General features: G+C 39.2%; 1 protein-coding gene across 1 annotated transcript in view; it reads left to right on the top strand.

Moving 5' to 3' along the window:
• The window catches only part of LOC126195634 (odorant receptor Or2-like), a 79,051-nt gene that overhangs the window by 58,515 nt on the left and 5,168 nt on the right, over positions 1-15,368 (top strand). Inside the window, exon 5 of the mRNA XM_049934258.1 lies at positions 10,042-10,203. Within this exon, the coding sequence (XP_049790215.1) occupies positions 10,042-10,203 (162 nt within the window). The remainder of the gene's footprint in view (positions 1-10,041; positions 10,204-15,368) is intronic.

Below are 15,368 nucleotides of genomic sequence, written 5' to 3'. Positions count from 1 at the left end.
TCAAGTGCAGGATATAACGTAAAAAGTTATTTATTTCCGCTAACAACAAGAACTTAACGCTCACTCAACTGCAGCATCTGTTAAATTATCCTAATACAACAGAATGTAAGTTTATTGTACGCACACTGCAAGTAATCAACCGACAAATGCGAAAATTCTAAATCAAACAAATTAAGATCTACGCTACTTTCCGAAAATGTGAACTTAACAGTGAATGAACATGATCAAATGAAATTGTTGGAAAGAAAAACAAAACAGTCAAGCGGGATTCTCTAAGTTAATTGTGCCAAACGGTAGGAAATGTACCTTACGATCCTTTCGCGTTTTCTTGAATAATACGTAAAGGAAACTGAGATCTTTAATAGTAAGCTTAAATATCGCACTGAAATAACTTATCTTTATGCGAGATAAAGAGTTCGAATGTTTGACCTGACACAGATCAGCAAACCTTCGGAATTAAACATCACACGACTGTGCACGATGTAGACAGGGATTGAAGGAAATCTGACAGTAAAGGAAAACTATTTCATAATGGCTTTGAATATCACTTATAACTTGTGTTTTGGATCTCCTAGATCAGACATGTGCTCCCCATACTTAAGACTTTAAGGAAGATTCTCTTCAGCCAAAGGCGTGACAGAACAGGTAACCTTAGCGGCAGATCTGTGTATATGTAAAGCTCGTGCTACAGCGTTGTTTGAACTTCTACAAGACGAAGATCCATCAAACTTAATAGTGTGATTTGACTATAAAAAAATTGACCATTGCCCCGAGTATCATATCAAGGGTTTATTACTCGAAGCAGTTATAAATATTCAGATTCAATGCCGTTAAAGGGCACAATAAAACCACAACTGGAACTGAAAATTTGACTACCTACATGTAGATAGAATACGAGTTCCATTGAGGTGCTAATACTTGGGCGTCATGTGTGTCTGATTATTTGAATTCAGATAATATTACAAAATACACTACACTTCGTGTAGTATCAGACCGATGCGGTGGACAGAATAAAAATTCTGTTACGATTTTATGTTTATGAAATGGTTTGGGAATACAACACGTTACGTCCAGAACGTGGAATTTGTCTTTCCGTTTAAAGGAGGTTGTTGGATTCCACCAAACTCAATATTTCGTTTCTACAAGAAAAGAATCCGGATACGTGAAATCATACACACTTGTGAAAAACTAAAAGTAGTAGGGTCACAGTACTCAACTATCAGGGAAGTTGGTACATACAGAATCATTTATGATTTTAATGTTTCTATGGAAGGCGTTGTCAAAAAATCTGCATCTTGGCACTTTCAGATTTCAAAGATGAAAAGAAACCAATTCAACAAATCCAGAGACAGGAACATTTTGGTGCGTAGGTAGCCTCATTGCAAAACCAATGTAGGTAATTACAAGACTCAATTCACAAGTTCCTGAAATTACATGACATTCAACCCATAAAAATTTCAAAGGCAAATGTAGTGATGCAAGAAAAGGAGAAGGATGTGGAGAACTTGCTAAAGAAATATCACAGAGAGAGATGGAGTAACATGGCGTTACAGTATTAGTATCGGAATGTTATTGATGGATGTGAACTAGTAGAAGACTTTGTTGATATGTGGTGCTGTCACTCACAAGAGGAAGAGGAATATGTTTCCACATAAATAATTCGTTCTGTAATGAGTGAATGAACCTAAGAACTAATTGCTGGCTGCAATTCAATTATTTACAAATAAAAATCGTATTATTTCTGTAACGCTCTGTCTGTCTGTCTGTCTGTGTGTGTGTGTGTGTGTGTGTGTGTTTCGGTAAATTGGATATGTTCCATATTTTGGATCGCAGTATTTTGCCATAAAGGTATGATTTATTCTAGAGATGAAATGTTTTATTGAAGAATAATGTTGTTGTTGGTACATTAGTTGGGTTGAAACTGCAATTTACCCATGACGAAGAATGAAAATGAAACTTCTGCAAAGTTTATTCACTTTAGATTCTCAAGTATATCAATCAGATCTGTTTTTATTGATTTACAATGTCATCTGCAAGTTCAGACTACAATTTGCATGTATCAGTTCTGTCTATGAGTTCAGCTGGAATCAGTTCTTTGTCTCTGCTAAAAAAAACTTGATTTTTGATAAAGTGTTATTTGATTCTAGACTATTCAATTACTGAAAGAAGATATGTTAAAAAAATTTGTGGGAAAGTATTACAAGCGGGTGAAATATGTTTCAATGTAGCCAGACTGGGGATTATAAGAACTATAATCAGAGAAAAATTAAAATATGTACCCCATGTGATGTCCAGTCTTTGTGGAAATGTCCTGCATTAAATTGCAACACACTTTTCAATGTGTCTGGAAGTGATGGCATGTGACGTTGTTGATGGTGATCCATCTATCAGATGGCGACGTCAAGCTTGGCGGTCCTACTGAGGAGTAAGCTATGTCCTGTCATTGGGTTTCACGTTCTCCCTTCTCTCATCACCATCATGCAACACAAACGAAACACTACGCTATACATACATCCATTACACTCAGCTACATTCTACATTTCACATGTGACACAACTCATACATCCACAAGGAGAGGAGCCAAACTGCTGGAGAAAAACACCCTTTCCGACAAGCGCCTGAAAAAAACCCAAGGAATATTCCGGCCAACAGTTTTGCATAAAATTAACATGTTTATACATGCCATTGCAAATCACATATACAGGGTGCTACAAAATGGTAAGGTCGAACTTTCAGGAAACATTCCTCACACAAAAAGAAAGAAAATACGAGGGCAGTTCAATAAGTAATGCAACACATTTTTTTTCTCGGCCAATTTTGGTTGAAAAAACCGGAAATTTCTTGTGGAATATTTTCAAACATTCCCGCTTCGTCTCGTATAGTTTCATTGACTTCCGACAGGTGGCAGCGCTGTACGGAACTGTTAAAATGGCGTCTGTAACGGATGTGCGTTGCAAACAATGGGCAGTGATCGAGTTTCTTTTGGCGGAAAACCAGGGCATCTCAGATATTCAAAGGCGCTTGCAGAATGTCTACGGTGATCTGGCAGTGGACAAAAGCACGGTGAGTCGTTGGGCAAAGCGTGTGTCATCATCGCCGCAAGGTCAAGCAAGACTGTCTGATCTCCCGCGTGCGGGCCGGCCGTGCACAGCTGTGACTCCTGCAATGGCGGAGCGTGCGAACACACTCGTTCGAGATGATCGACGGATCACCATCAAACAACTCAGTGCTCAACTTGACATCTCTGTTGGTAGTGCTGTCACAATTGTTCACCAGTTGGGATATTCAAAGGTTTGTTCCCGCTGGGTCCCTCGTTGTCTAACCGAACACCATAAAGAGCAAAGGAGAACCATCTGTGCGGAATTGCTTGCTCGTCATGTGGCTGAGGGTGACAATTTCTTGTCAAAGATTGTTACAGCCGATGAAACATGGGTTCATCACTTCGAACCTGAAACAAAACGGCAATCAATGGAGTGGCGCCACACCCACTCCCCTACCAAGAAAAAGTTTAAAGCCATAACCTCAGCCGGTAAAGTCATGGTTACAGTCTTCTGGGACGCTGAAGGGGTTATTCTGTTCGATGTCCTTCCCCATGGTCAAACGATCAACTCTGAAGTGTATTGTGCTACTCTTCAGAAATTGAAGAAACGACTTCAGCGTGTTCGTAGGCACAAAAATGAGAACGAACTTCTCCTTCTTCATGACAACGCAAGACCTCACACAAGTCTTCGCACCCGAGAGGAGCTCACAAAACTTCAGTGGACTGTTCTTCCTCATGCACCCTACAGCCCCGATCTCGCACCGTCGGATTTCCATATGTTTGGCCCAATGAAGGACGCAATCCGTGGGACGCACTACGCGGATGATGAAGAAGTTATTGATGCAGTACGACGTTGGCTCCGACATCGACCAGTGGAATGGTACCGTGCAGGCATACAGGCCCTCATTTCAAGGTGGCGTAAGGCCGTAGCATTGAATGGAGATTACGTTGAAAAATAGTGTTGTGTATCTAAAAGATTGGGGAATAACCTGGTGTATTTCAATGCTGAATAAAACAACCCCTGTTTCAGAAAAAAAATGTGTTGCATTACTTATCGAACTGCCCTCGTATGTTATGTGGACATGTGTCCGGAAACGCTTACTTTCCATGTTAGAGCTCATTTTATTACTTCTCTTCAAATCACATTTATCATGGAATGGAAACACACAGCAACGGAACCTACCAGCGTGACTTCGAACACTTTGTTACAGGAAATGTTCAAAATGTCCTCCGTTAGCGAGGATACATGCATCCACCCTCCGTCGCATGGAATCCCTGATGCGCTGATGCAGACCTGGAGAATGGCGTATTGTATCACAGCCGTCCACAATACGAGCACGAAGAGTCTCTACATTTGGTTCCGGGGTTGCGTAGACAAGAGCTTTCAAATGCCCCCATAAATGAAAAGTCAAGAGGGTTGAGGTCAGGAGAGCGTGGAGGCCATGGAATTGCTCCGCCTCTACCAATCCATCGGTCACCGAATCTGTTGCTGAGAAGCGTACGAACACTTCAACTGAAATGTGCAGGAGCTCCGTCGTGCATGAACCACATGTTGCGTCGTACTTGTAAAGGCACATGTTCTAGCAGCACAAGTAGAGTATCCCGTATGAAATCATGATAACGTGCTCCATTGAGCGTAGGTGGAAGAACATGAGGCCCAATCAAGACATCGCCAACAATGCCTGCCCAAACGTTCAGAGAAAATCTGTGTTGATGAAGGAATTGCACAACTGCGTGCGGATTCTCGTCAGCCCACACATGTTGATTGTGAAAATTTACAATTTGATTACGTTGGAATGAAGCCTCATCCGTAAAGAGAACATTTGCACTGAAATGAGGATTGACACATTGTCGGATGAACCATTCGCAGAAGTGTACCCGTGGAGGCCAATCAGCTGCTGATAGTGCCTGCACACGCTGTACATGGTACGGAAACAACTGGCTCTCCCGTAGCACTCTCCATACAGTGACGTGGTCAACGTTACCTTGTACAGCAGCAACTTCTCTGACGCTGACATTAGGGTTATCGTCAACTGCACGAAGAATTGCCTCGTCCATTGCAGGTGTCCTCGTCGTTCTAGGTCTTCCCCAGTCGCGAGTCATAGGCTGGAATGTTCCGTGCTCCCTTAGACGCCTATCAATTGCTTCGAACGTCTTCCTGTCGGGACACCTTTGTTCTGGAAATCTGTCTCGATACAAACGTACCGCGCCACGGCTATTGCCCCGTGCTAATCCATACATCAAATGGGCATCTGCCAACTGCGCATTTGTAAACATTGCACTGACTGAAAAACCACGTTCGTGATAAGCACTAACCTGTTGATGCTACGTACTGATGTGCTTGATGCTAGTACTGTAAAGCAATGAGTCGCATGTCAACACAAGCACCGAAGACAACATTACCTTCCTTCAATTGGGTCAACTGGCGGTGAATCGAAGAAGTACAGTACATACTGACGAAACTAAAATGAGCTCTAACATGGAAATTAAGCGTTTCCGGACACATGTCCACATAACATATTTCCTTTATTTGTGCGTGAGGAATGTTTCCTGAAAGTTTGGCCGTACCTTTTTGTAACACCTTGTAAATAAAGACATTTACATGCGGTAGAAGCAAGCGTGAAAGAAAGAGTTATACTCTTCTTCTTCTATTATTTTAAGTGATTTCCTCTTAATTAAAATACTTACCCCACTGTGTGGGCATTCTAAAGCGCTTTACACATGTATTTCATCCTAGTTCTTATAGGGAAAAATTATATAAAGTGCATTTCTTGCAGGTCAAAAGATTGTACTACTTCCACAGTAATCTGAAATCTCTCCATTTTAGTACTAGACCACTATGAAAGCCTTGGGGTGAAAGACCATATTTTTTGAGTTAAAATGTATATTATTTTTGGATATAATGTCCTACTGGAATAACGTAATTAGCATAACGTTATTTGTGTGAGATTCTACCCCTAAAGTGCAGCTGCGGATAATATAAACAATATACCTGTGAGGCTGTCACAACCCATTAGTTACGCTGGAAAAGTTTCATAGTGATAATTTTTTCTAGACGTGCTTATAGATGGTAACGGGTGGGTGCTATATCTAGTGCATAATGGATGCAATTGTCATTTATACCTTACATACTTCAGATTTCTCAATGTGAAATTATCTCCATCACCACTTTCTTTGCCATGGAAAGAAAATTATTGCTTTTTACCTTTCGTGATATGACCTGGTTTCTCGCTTTTCTTCGCGCTTTTGGCTCAGGCCGATGATATCGAAGTGTTCACAAGATAAATAATAAGAAGAATCTATTTGGACTCCAGAAAACGGTGGTCATTTTCTTGCTGTCTGAGAAAATCAACTTTGCCTTCCCTGTAAAAGGAAGACGAACAAATCATACCATTTGTTTCAGTGCATGATGAATTTAGTACCGTGGGGCACATCTTCAGGTATCTGCTCAAATCACATAGTTTTTTGGAAAACTTGTTACCATTGGTCATATTAAGTGTATACATGTATATTTCTATGTGGTAGACTATGAAAACTATTTTACAAAAGTAAGACAGAAACGACAATTATTACTGATTCTAGCCACATTTTCTCAGCGGTGTCGAAAGGTAATTTTGTCTAAGGAAAATAAAATTTAATAGTTGTAAACACTTCACAATATATGATAAATTCTGGTATCTGCAACTTGTATGCATTTCGTCTGAAGATGTGCTGCGAGACTAAAAGGGTTTATATGTATACAATATGTTTGTGCATATCATGCCTAAAAGCTATGTAACCACTACTGGAAACTGTCATTTCATTGTGGTCGTAGCTATGTAGAAGTAGGAGTCATGTTGTACTGTCTAGAAATATGCCTACATACTCTTAATATGAACACTATAAATCAGTAGTTATAAGATAACGAAGATCAATCAAGTACCTTTGGATGAGCCCCCAGGGATCGAAACGAATGAGGGCGGTCTTTCTCCATCTTCTGCATGGTCGGTTTCGTCAGGGGCGCATAGTCTCATCTACAGTAACAAACATGAACAATAAATCGACTGAATTGTTTTTGAAACGCCTCAGCATTCGTATTCTGCACTTAGTGTGGATTCAGCTAATTTACTATCCACCTTTCTCAGACTTTTCTTGTACTTCATTCTTAATATACCTCGTATAACGCACTATACGTATACCTCTTATATACATATGTGCCAGATATTTCATGTAACTGAAGCTTCATTATCAAACTGTGCATTTTCATAGATTTAACATCTGTGGTTTCAGATTCAGACCTCTAACTGCTGAGGAGGAGGAAGTCCACTTCACGATCAGTCGTTCATTTCTTAAGTTTAAAAAAAAGGACACAGCTCTTAGGCTAAAATAATCCTAAACGAGTTTGGTTGGTTAGAAGCCATCCAAAGCAAAAAACGTAACTAGTAGCACAGTATTCCATTTTGCCCATTTTGACAAAACATGAACCACAGATCTACATTCAAAGGCCATACAGAAAATACTAGTCCACAGATCATGCTGACACTTCACGTCCGTTTTTTTGCAACATTAAACAGTCTAGATGAAAATAATATTATCAGCCTCTGGTCTACAAATTCTAAATATAGCCTCAAACTTCTCTAAAATAAGCTACTCACAAACTGTGTATGACGTGGATTTCGTCTGTTTTCAGAAAAGACTAAGAAGCCCCTTCAGATTATAATTTGCTTCCCTCCCGATCCATCACGTTTCTGTTAGGCCTTTCACCATCAAAGTTTCTCTACCCATGTTTCTTTCACATTTTATATTTTCCTCTCATTTCTACATTTTCTAGTTTCTTCATTCACATTGCTATATCGTTACCTCTCTTGAACTTTACTGCACTTTTTAACATGCCTATCTGTTTCATATAATTTTTATGACTCCCCTGGTGACTAGTACTAGTTTCCCTTTAATATCTATTGATTTAATTGTTGTACAGTTCTTACTGTAGTAATGACTATGCAAATAGGATAGCTACTATCTAGTGGTTTCCTTTTATATTTATAATACTTTAAGATTACTATTTTCATAACTGTTACTATATCCTTTAACTATGTTCAATTCTATGTTTAGTTTGAAACAATTTGTAAGAGAGGGTAAAAAGGCTAGAAAGAGGAATAGGTTATTTAGGGTAACTGCTAAAATACAAATAGATGACATTTTGTGTGGTAATTCAAAATAGTGAAACTGTGCTAATTCATCTCTAAGGGCTTATGTAACTTTTAAGATACTGATAATAAGCTGTTGACAGTTTACATGGTACTAAGGTTTCTTTTGTCTAATACCAGCTTTATTGCAGAGTGCGAACGGTCTCCAGCAGACTGGGAAGTTTATCTGCTACTTGTTTGCAATGCTTGCTGAGCTCTTTGTTTACTGCTGGTTTGGAGATGACCTCATTACAGAAGTGAGTTATTCACAGAGGAACATGTGGTTTGAAATAAGGAATTTACAATAAGGAATTGCGTGTTGCGCATGCTATTTCTCAACGACTGCACACAGTTGATTTTAACTCTTGTAATGATCTGCTGCAGGTGTGTAACATTATACATGTATTTCTTGAGGGTTTTATCACTTGTGTAAGAGGAATTAAAAAAAACTGAGTATTCCTTAAAAATGCATTGGTGTATATCATTTATTTTCATGGCTGGTTATGGAATACTTAATAGCTGCAGCTGTACTGTGTCATGTTTGGAGACTGTATATTAAATTCCTAACTGGTTACTGAAAATAGTGTTTCTCTTCTGGAGCTTGGTATGTGAATAGTGCTGTTTTCCTAGCACTGGAATGTATTAACCACTATAAGATTTACCTGCATAAAATATGTTGCAACGCTTTGTTAATTATCAGAGATGTTTCATCGCTTGACTAATGGGTTTACTTACATAGAACCTAAATATTACTCTACTTGATTTGTTTCATTCAGTGCGTGACTCATACATGAGGGAATACCTTAATAACTGTTCCTGAATCGAATGATTATCACAAAATATTGTCATCACAAAGGTATCAGTAATGCCGATAAACACAAATAAAGCCTTTGTATTTACTTTATTGATGATTTTCCTCCCCAATTACAACACTGGGCCAGACCAAGACGTAAACCATCTGGTTCTGGGTCTTTGCTGGCAAACTTTTACAACTTAACCGTCTAAATCTATTTCAGAGCAGCGATCAAGTACTTACTTGACCACTAATTCCGTAGGAGTCTAGGGTAGAGATTTAATCTGCAGTTCAGCAACCTATTACGCTCTAGAAGTTTCATATCATTATACTGTTTGTTCCAGAGTAGATGCTCCATACAGAGGTACCTATGCCATTTAAAAGAGATCTCTTTTCATCTCCTGTTTCAGATCAAAATGAATACGGGAATAAACAGACATCACAGTACAGATAACTCAACCTTACAGTCCTTCAGTTTTAATTCACTTCCTGTTACATGTTGTATCACGCTCTTTACTACTTAGCATTAGTAATAATAATTTACTAACGAGTACGATGATTTCTAAAATGTTGTATTTTCATTGTGATTCTGGCAGTATTAAGTATCAGATTTCATAGCTTCTCAAACTTTTATCCGTAAGTTGAAGGACTCTACTTACTTTTATTAGGAGAATATAGCAATTTATGACATTGCAATGGTAACTGATGAAATCTTCATTGCTCAAGATTGCTAAAAAGCATTTTATTGGATGACCGTTTACGACAGAACTATGGTGGCATCACCGAATCTTAGCATCACCAGATCGTATGCTTTTGAATCTATACAACAGATCCGATGATGACAGTATAGCTCTGTCGAAACTAACCATCCAACAAAATGCTTTTTTAGCGATCTTGACTGGTGAAGTTTTCTTCACTTACCATACACTGCAGATTGCCCCCATGTCATAAATACATGACCTTTTAATGTGGGAATTGTGGTGAATAAAATTATCGCTGTGAGTCACACTGACTCTCTTGCAGATAGTGATGGACTGTTGCAGAGCGAGAATCTGGCCCTGGCAGCATACGACGCTGTGACGTCACTGCAGGAGTGCCCCCTCTCGCTCAAACGGTCGCTGCTGCTTCTGATGCATCGCGCACAGCGACCGTTGCGCGTCACTGCTGGTGGATTCTTCCCACTCTCCAGGGAGTCCTTTGTCTCGGTAAGGAGACTGTTCCGGCATTTCTGAATAATTCTATAATTCATGTTCCACTTACAGTGCAGAGAATTTAAGAGAATTATTACTTTTAACTTTTACACATCCGCACCGTACAGATCTATACATATCCTTCTGTACGATACTTCTCATAGTACTTAACTGACGCGAAATAATAACTGCTCTTGCCTCGTTCTCGAACACAGATATATTAATTGAGACTACGGTTAATTGCGGCAAGACTGTTTTGTCCAGATGGCACAATGAATCACTGCAAAAGGAATGTAACACACTTACAGTGAATACGAACTCTTACTGCTCAAAAACCGAACCTTGAAAGTTTTTCTGCCTGGCCAGATTTCAAGCTTCCATAGTACACGAAGCGGTGGGATGCAACACTGGATGTATCGTGTCGCTGTGACGTACATACGGTATGCTCATCACACGAATAGTGTAGTAGTCGCCGGAGACCGCCTGCTTAGCTGAGTAGTTAGTAGGCACAGTAGCTCAGCGTGATCGGTCCGAGGATTAGCTGCCCTCTGCAAGAAAAAAACCGAGTAATGGATCAACGCTGAACTTAAACAAGTGTCATAGGACGTCCGCTCCGAACAAATGCAATGATCAATTACGAACAAAAATGAGATTTGAAAAAATGGTTACATACTTGCCTACCATGTAGCGGGCCCGGGTTCGATTCCTGGCCGGGTTGGAAATTTGTGTTGTGCTGCCCTCATCCCCGGTGCGAGTCGCCCCATGTGGCGTCGACTGTAGCAAGACTCGCAATCGGTGGCCGAACTTCCCCGGATGGGGCCTTAAGATCATTTCATTTTTTGTACTCATTGCAGTAAGATGACTACAAGCTAGAAATGCGGCTTCACTCAATGCTGAAACGGACGAAAAGCTAATAAGCGTAAACATGCTTATGTGTTTGCATTCCAATAAAATCTGAGGTTTGTGCACACATAAATTCTAGAAGTAAAACAAGATCTGAAGTTCATATACTATAAAATCCAACAACTAACATGTCTCGAAGCTAGAATTTTCCAAATAGCATCTGCTGTTAGTGGCAAAATACTACCGATGCTACAACCATTCTAGAGAGTTTCTGCGGACTCAAGCGGAGGGATGACGCCATTCCTTTCATTTTTCTAGAACCCAAATCTTTAAATTCCTTTAATTCAAAGGATTTGCTAACGTAAGTGGTTGTCCTCTCGAAGTTCTCAAAGCATTTTATCAACTGATAAGGCGAAGGGGTGATTATACAGCTTTCGTATTCAATAAGAGCCGCGTTCACTTCCACGTCTTAGACTTCTCTTTAGGTTTTCCTTAGGTTCCATAATGATCAGGATGATTCTTTGAAACTATAATGAGCTGCTCCATCCCTCTATCTCATGTTATGTGATCTTAGCCTCTAATGACGTCGACGACGTAAGGTACTTAATCCTCTTCTGAAGAATTTTGACATCTATCTGGATTGTTGCCGTGGTAGGATGTTTCTTTTGTTAATTAGTTCATACATTTTTTTTTCAAATGCAAACGTCAAGCTTTGCAATGACGTGCTGTCTCAAAGCCACCACATAAGCACAATTTTAGTGATTAAGAGAGCTTACCTCACGCTTTCTCGAATTCTCTTGTCTTACAAGAAGTAGTTTGACTGACTTGAAAATGCTATCTAAGAAATCAGTTCTAGAAGAACGTAGAGTTCCTGTTGGAAAAAACGTAATAAAATGAAACTGTTGCAGTCGCCGGTTTGATGTCATTTATTATACGACTCAATACACCATCCACAACGACGACTGCAGCTTTTTCATCTTATTAGATAATTGAACAGCCAAAGTTCCACAGACCATCTATCCGAAGGATGGACGTACCTGTTCTGCTTATTACAGCCGAAAGTTAATGTTGAAACATGGGAAACAATAAGGTCTTTACTTAACAATAAGATTTAAAATTACCTGACACAACGACAGAATAGTAGAAAAACATATCGGATGATACATAATTAAAATTATATGACGATGTGAAATATCTGTCAGAACCCTTTTTCAGAAACTACCTTAGGTATCACTTAACAAATTAATACCCAACCTGAAGTTCTATCAAGAACTCGCTCGTGTTCGTTGTACCTCTGCATTTAACTAAGTCAGGAACTGAATGAAATAAATAATACAATCCTCTATCGTAGCTTGTGTACTAATGTCACTGACATCATTAGTGACTCCAGGGTATCAGAATCTATTTCTCTTGAGCAGTGGATATAGCTTTCATCACCTAAGACTATCGAATAAACGGTTTGTGTTCCTTTTTTCCTCACACTATTCGAGGGAGAGAAGTGATGAAGTGTGTTATTGTATTACCCGCCTCATCGGCACATTTGTCACTCTTTTCTTGAACTTTCTGTAGAACTTTGGACATCAAAACAGAGAAAGTAATACCAAAATGACACAGATCTAGCATTTGCGTTTCACAAAACGTAGAAAACATTGTCTCTCTAGTGACACCATTGTCAAATATTTAAAAATACAATCTTGACCATAACAATCTTGATCATGTTATACAAGATAGTTCACACTTATGATTAGTGAAAACTACCTCAGCAGTATCGTTTACATTTATTATGTTACCACTGGTTTCGGTCGTTGAACATCTTCAGGTTGCTTCCAGTTAAACAAAAAAGGATATTACGCTAAAGCTACACCACCTGAAAGTAAAAATAAGCGATTTATACTGACAACTGCCTTGTACTAAATCCTCGTCGAGTTTTGCGACAGTCATGGCACAAATGGTCTGGATGTATGTAATGTTAAAAACCAAATCCCGAAACTGTGATCAAATACATTCGACCGACCACATGATGGAAGTATGGCGAGCAGCCACGGCATGCTGCGTACCTCAGACCGCCAACACAGGGCAGCCTCACGACAGAAGTCAACACGTGAACGCAGTATTTGGTCCCTGTCCTGTGCGATAGACGACGGTGCGATCATAATCGTTACAAGCAACGACAAAACCTTAAGTATTCACAATAATAAGGTAACAGTCGATAGTGCGTACACTAAAGTATCTCGTCATTTGACAGCTATGAGTGCTGGTGAATAAATATACAATATAGTTACAAAATAATTGTCTAAGATGTAACAGGAACATTGAAGCTGATTTCACAGACTGATCATATGTCATTAATAATGACGTTAATAAAGACGCAAGGTCTTCGAACATGTAAAAGATCAAAAGCACCCAAGCTGGTGGTTATCGTTTGTTCTCAACAAAATTACAAGCGAGCTGCGTTCAATTAGCTAAAATTAATTACAATGTAAGAGAACATACACCAGTGGTTACACAGTGCTGTATCATAATTAGGTTCGTAACGCCATACTACACATTATACATCGATTCTGAAGTAACTACATATAATTCAACAGAACACGTAGCTGTGATCATGCAAAATGATCATTACTACAATATAAAAAAATTGAAATAATGTGTAGTGTGTTACACAAACGATGAGGTAATTGCTGACAACATGGTAAGAAACAGAAAATGTGATCATATAAAGTGGTCATGGTCAATCAATAAACGTAATTACAGAAAACGTGTTTCCAGTGAACAAGTGAATCACTAAAATAATGAAACTGAATAACTTCAGTCAGGTGAAAATCTAACTGTGTTATACTTGCTACTATTATGCACTGCTACAGAACTGTCGAAGAATTAAAACCACTACACAATTAATCCAAACAATTCGCAGTGTAATATCTCCTCATATTCTACCAATTATCCCCGCAAAATTCTATTAGTGAATTACGTTTCCTACTTGACCATCAATATACTCGCAGAATTGATGCGCAAAGTAGGACAGTACTATTACTATTCCATGAGCGCATAATTACTCTTTGTAATATTCTCTCTAGTGTGTTGAGAGGACTTCTAGGATCGTCTCCATGCCGAATAGCCGCATTGAATAAATGTAATTTTGCTATAGAGATTACTCGAAGAAAAAGATTGAAAATATATTGTTTGCTACTCAAGAAAATATATACTGAGCATTTACATCAGAGGTGTGTAAGGAATTTCATTATATATGTATTCTCTAATTGGAAATTGGCACGGAGTTGTCGTTTCGTTGGTAATCAGAAGGGAACTTCCGATGAATTGGAAACAAACCTGCAATTAGTAGATCCAAGAGCTCCATTATTTCATCGGATAATTAAACTCTATCAGAGCAAACTTTTAGCTTGATCTGAGGTTTCCCGATTGACTACGTAACGCAAGAAAACCAAGACATTTTATTTAGACAGGATTGCAGATCGCTTCGAATCATCGAGACTGCGGACAAGGAGAGTCATCGTCCGATTCTGATTAAACAAGTAAAGCTTAATTATAAATTTCTTGAGCGAATGTGATGACTGTGATATGGCTGCTTATCAACGAGATCATTAATAAAATACTAATAACTAACTTTCCTCTCCACCAGCAACCAGTATAAACACAATATTAATATTAAAATCATAACACGTAGATAGGAACAAAGATTTACAGTACAGCTACTGTTAATAACAAAGGAAAAGTTTGCAAAACTTCCACCTAACTACACCATCATTTGAAAAGGATAGAGGTTAAGTATATTTAATGTAATATATAGTTAAAAAGTAATTAAATAACATATTTAGGATCTATCTAAATGTGATTTTAATTTCTTTTATGTACACATGAAAAACGTTTGGCATCACCCCAGTTCCCACAACACCTGAAGATAGATATTGTATCACAGACACAGTCTCTTTGACTGTTCAAAGATCTCACTAAACCCACCCAAAGATGTGAAAACAACCATGCATGAGCAGCGCCTATTAGACGGAAGGGGTCCGACAGCTGATCAGTTCCAGTCATTCCACAAGGAAGGAGGTACACAGCTCGTGTTCTCTGTAGTTGTCATGCCTACACGTTCAATACCGCGGTTCGATCACATCCGCGTTTCTACTCTGTGCCAGGAAGGGCTCTCAACATGGGAAGTGTCCAGGCGTCTCGGAGTGAACCAAAGCGAAGTTGTTCGGACATGGAAGAGTTACAGAGAGACGGGAACTGTCGATGACATGCGTCGCTCAGGGCGCCCAAGGACTACTACTGCTGTGGATGACCGCTACCTACGGATTATGGCTCGGAGGAACCCT

This window comes from Schistocerca nitens, chromosome 7 (genome assembly GCF_023898315.1).
Source record: "Schistocerca nitens isolate TAMUIC-IGC-003100 chromosome 7, iqSchNite1.1, whole genome shotgun sequence".
Classification (NCBI taxonomy): Eukaryota; Metazoa; Arthropoda; class Insecta; order Orthoptera; family Acrididae; genus Schistocerca; species Schistocerca nitens.
Note: the sequence above shows the minus strand (reverse complement) of the source record. Positions and strands in the feature narration are given on the sequence as shown.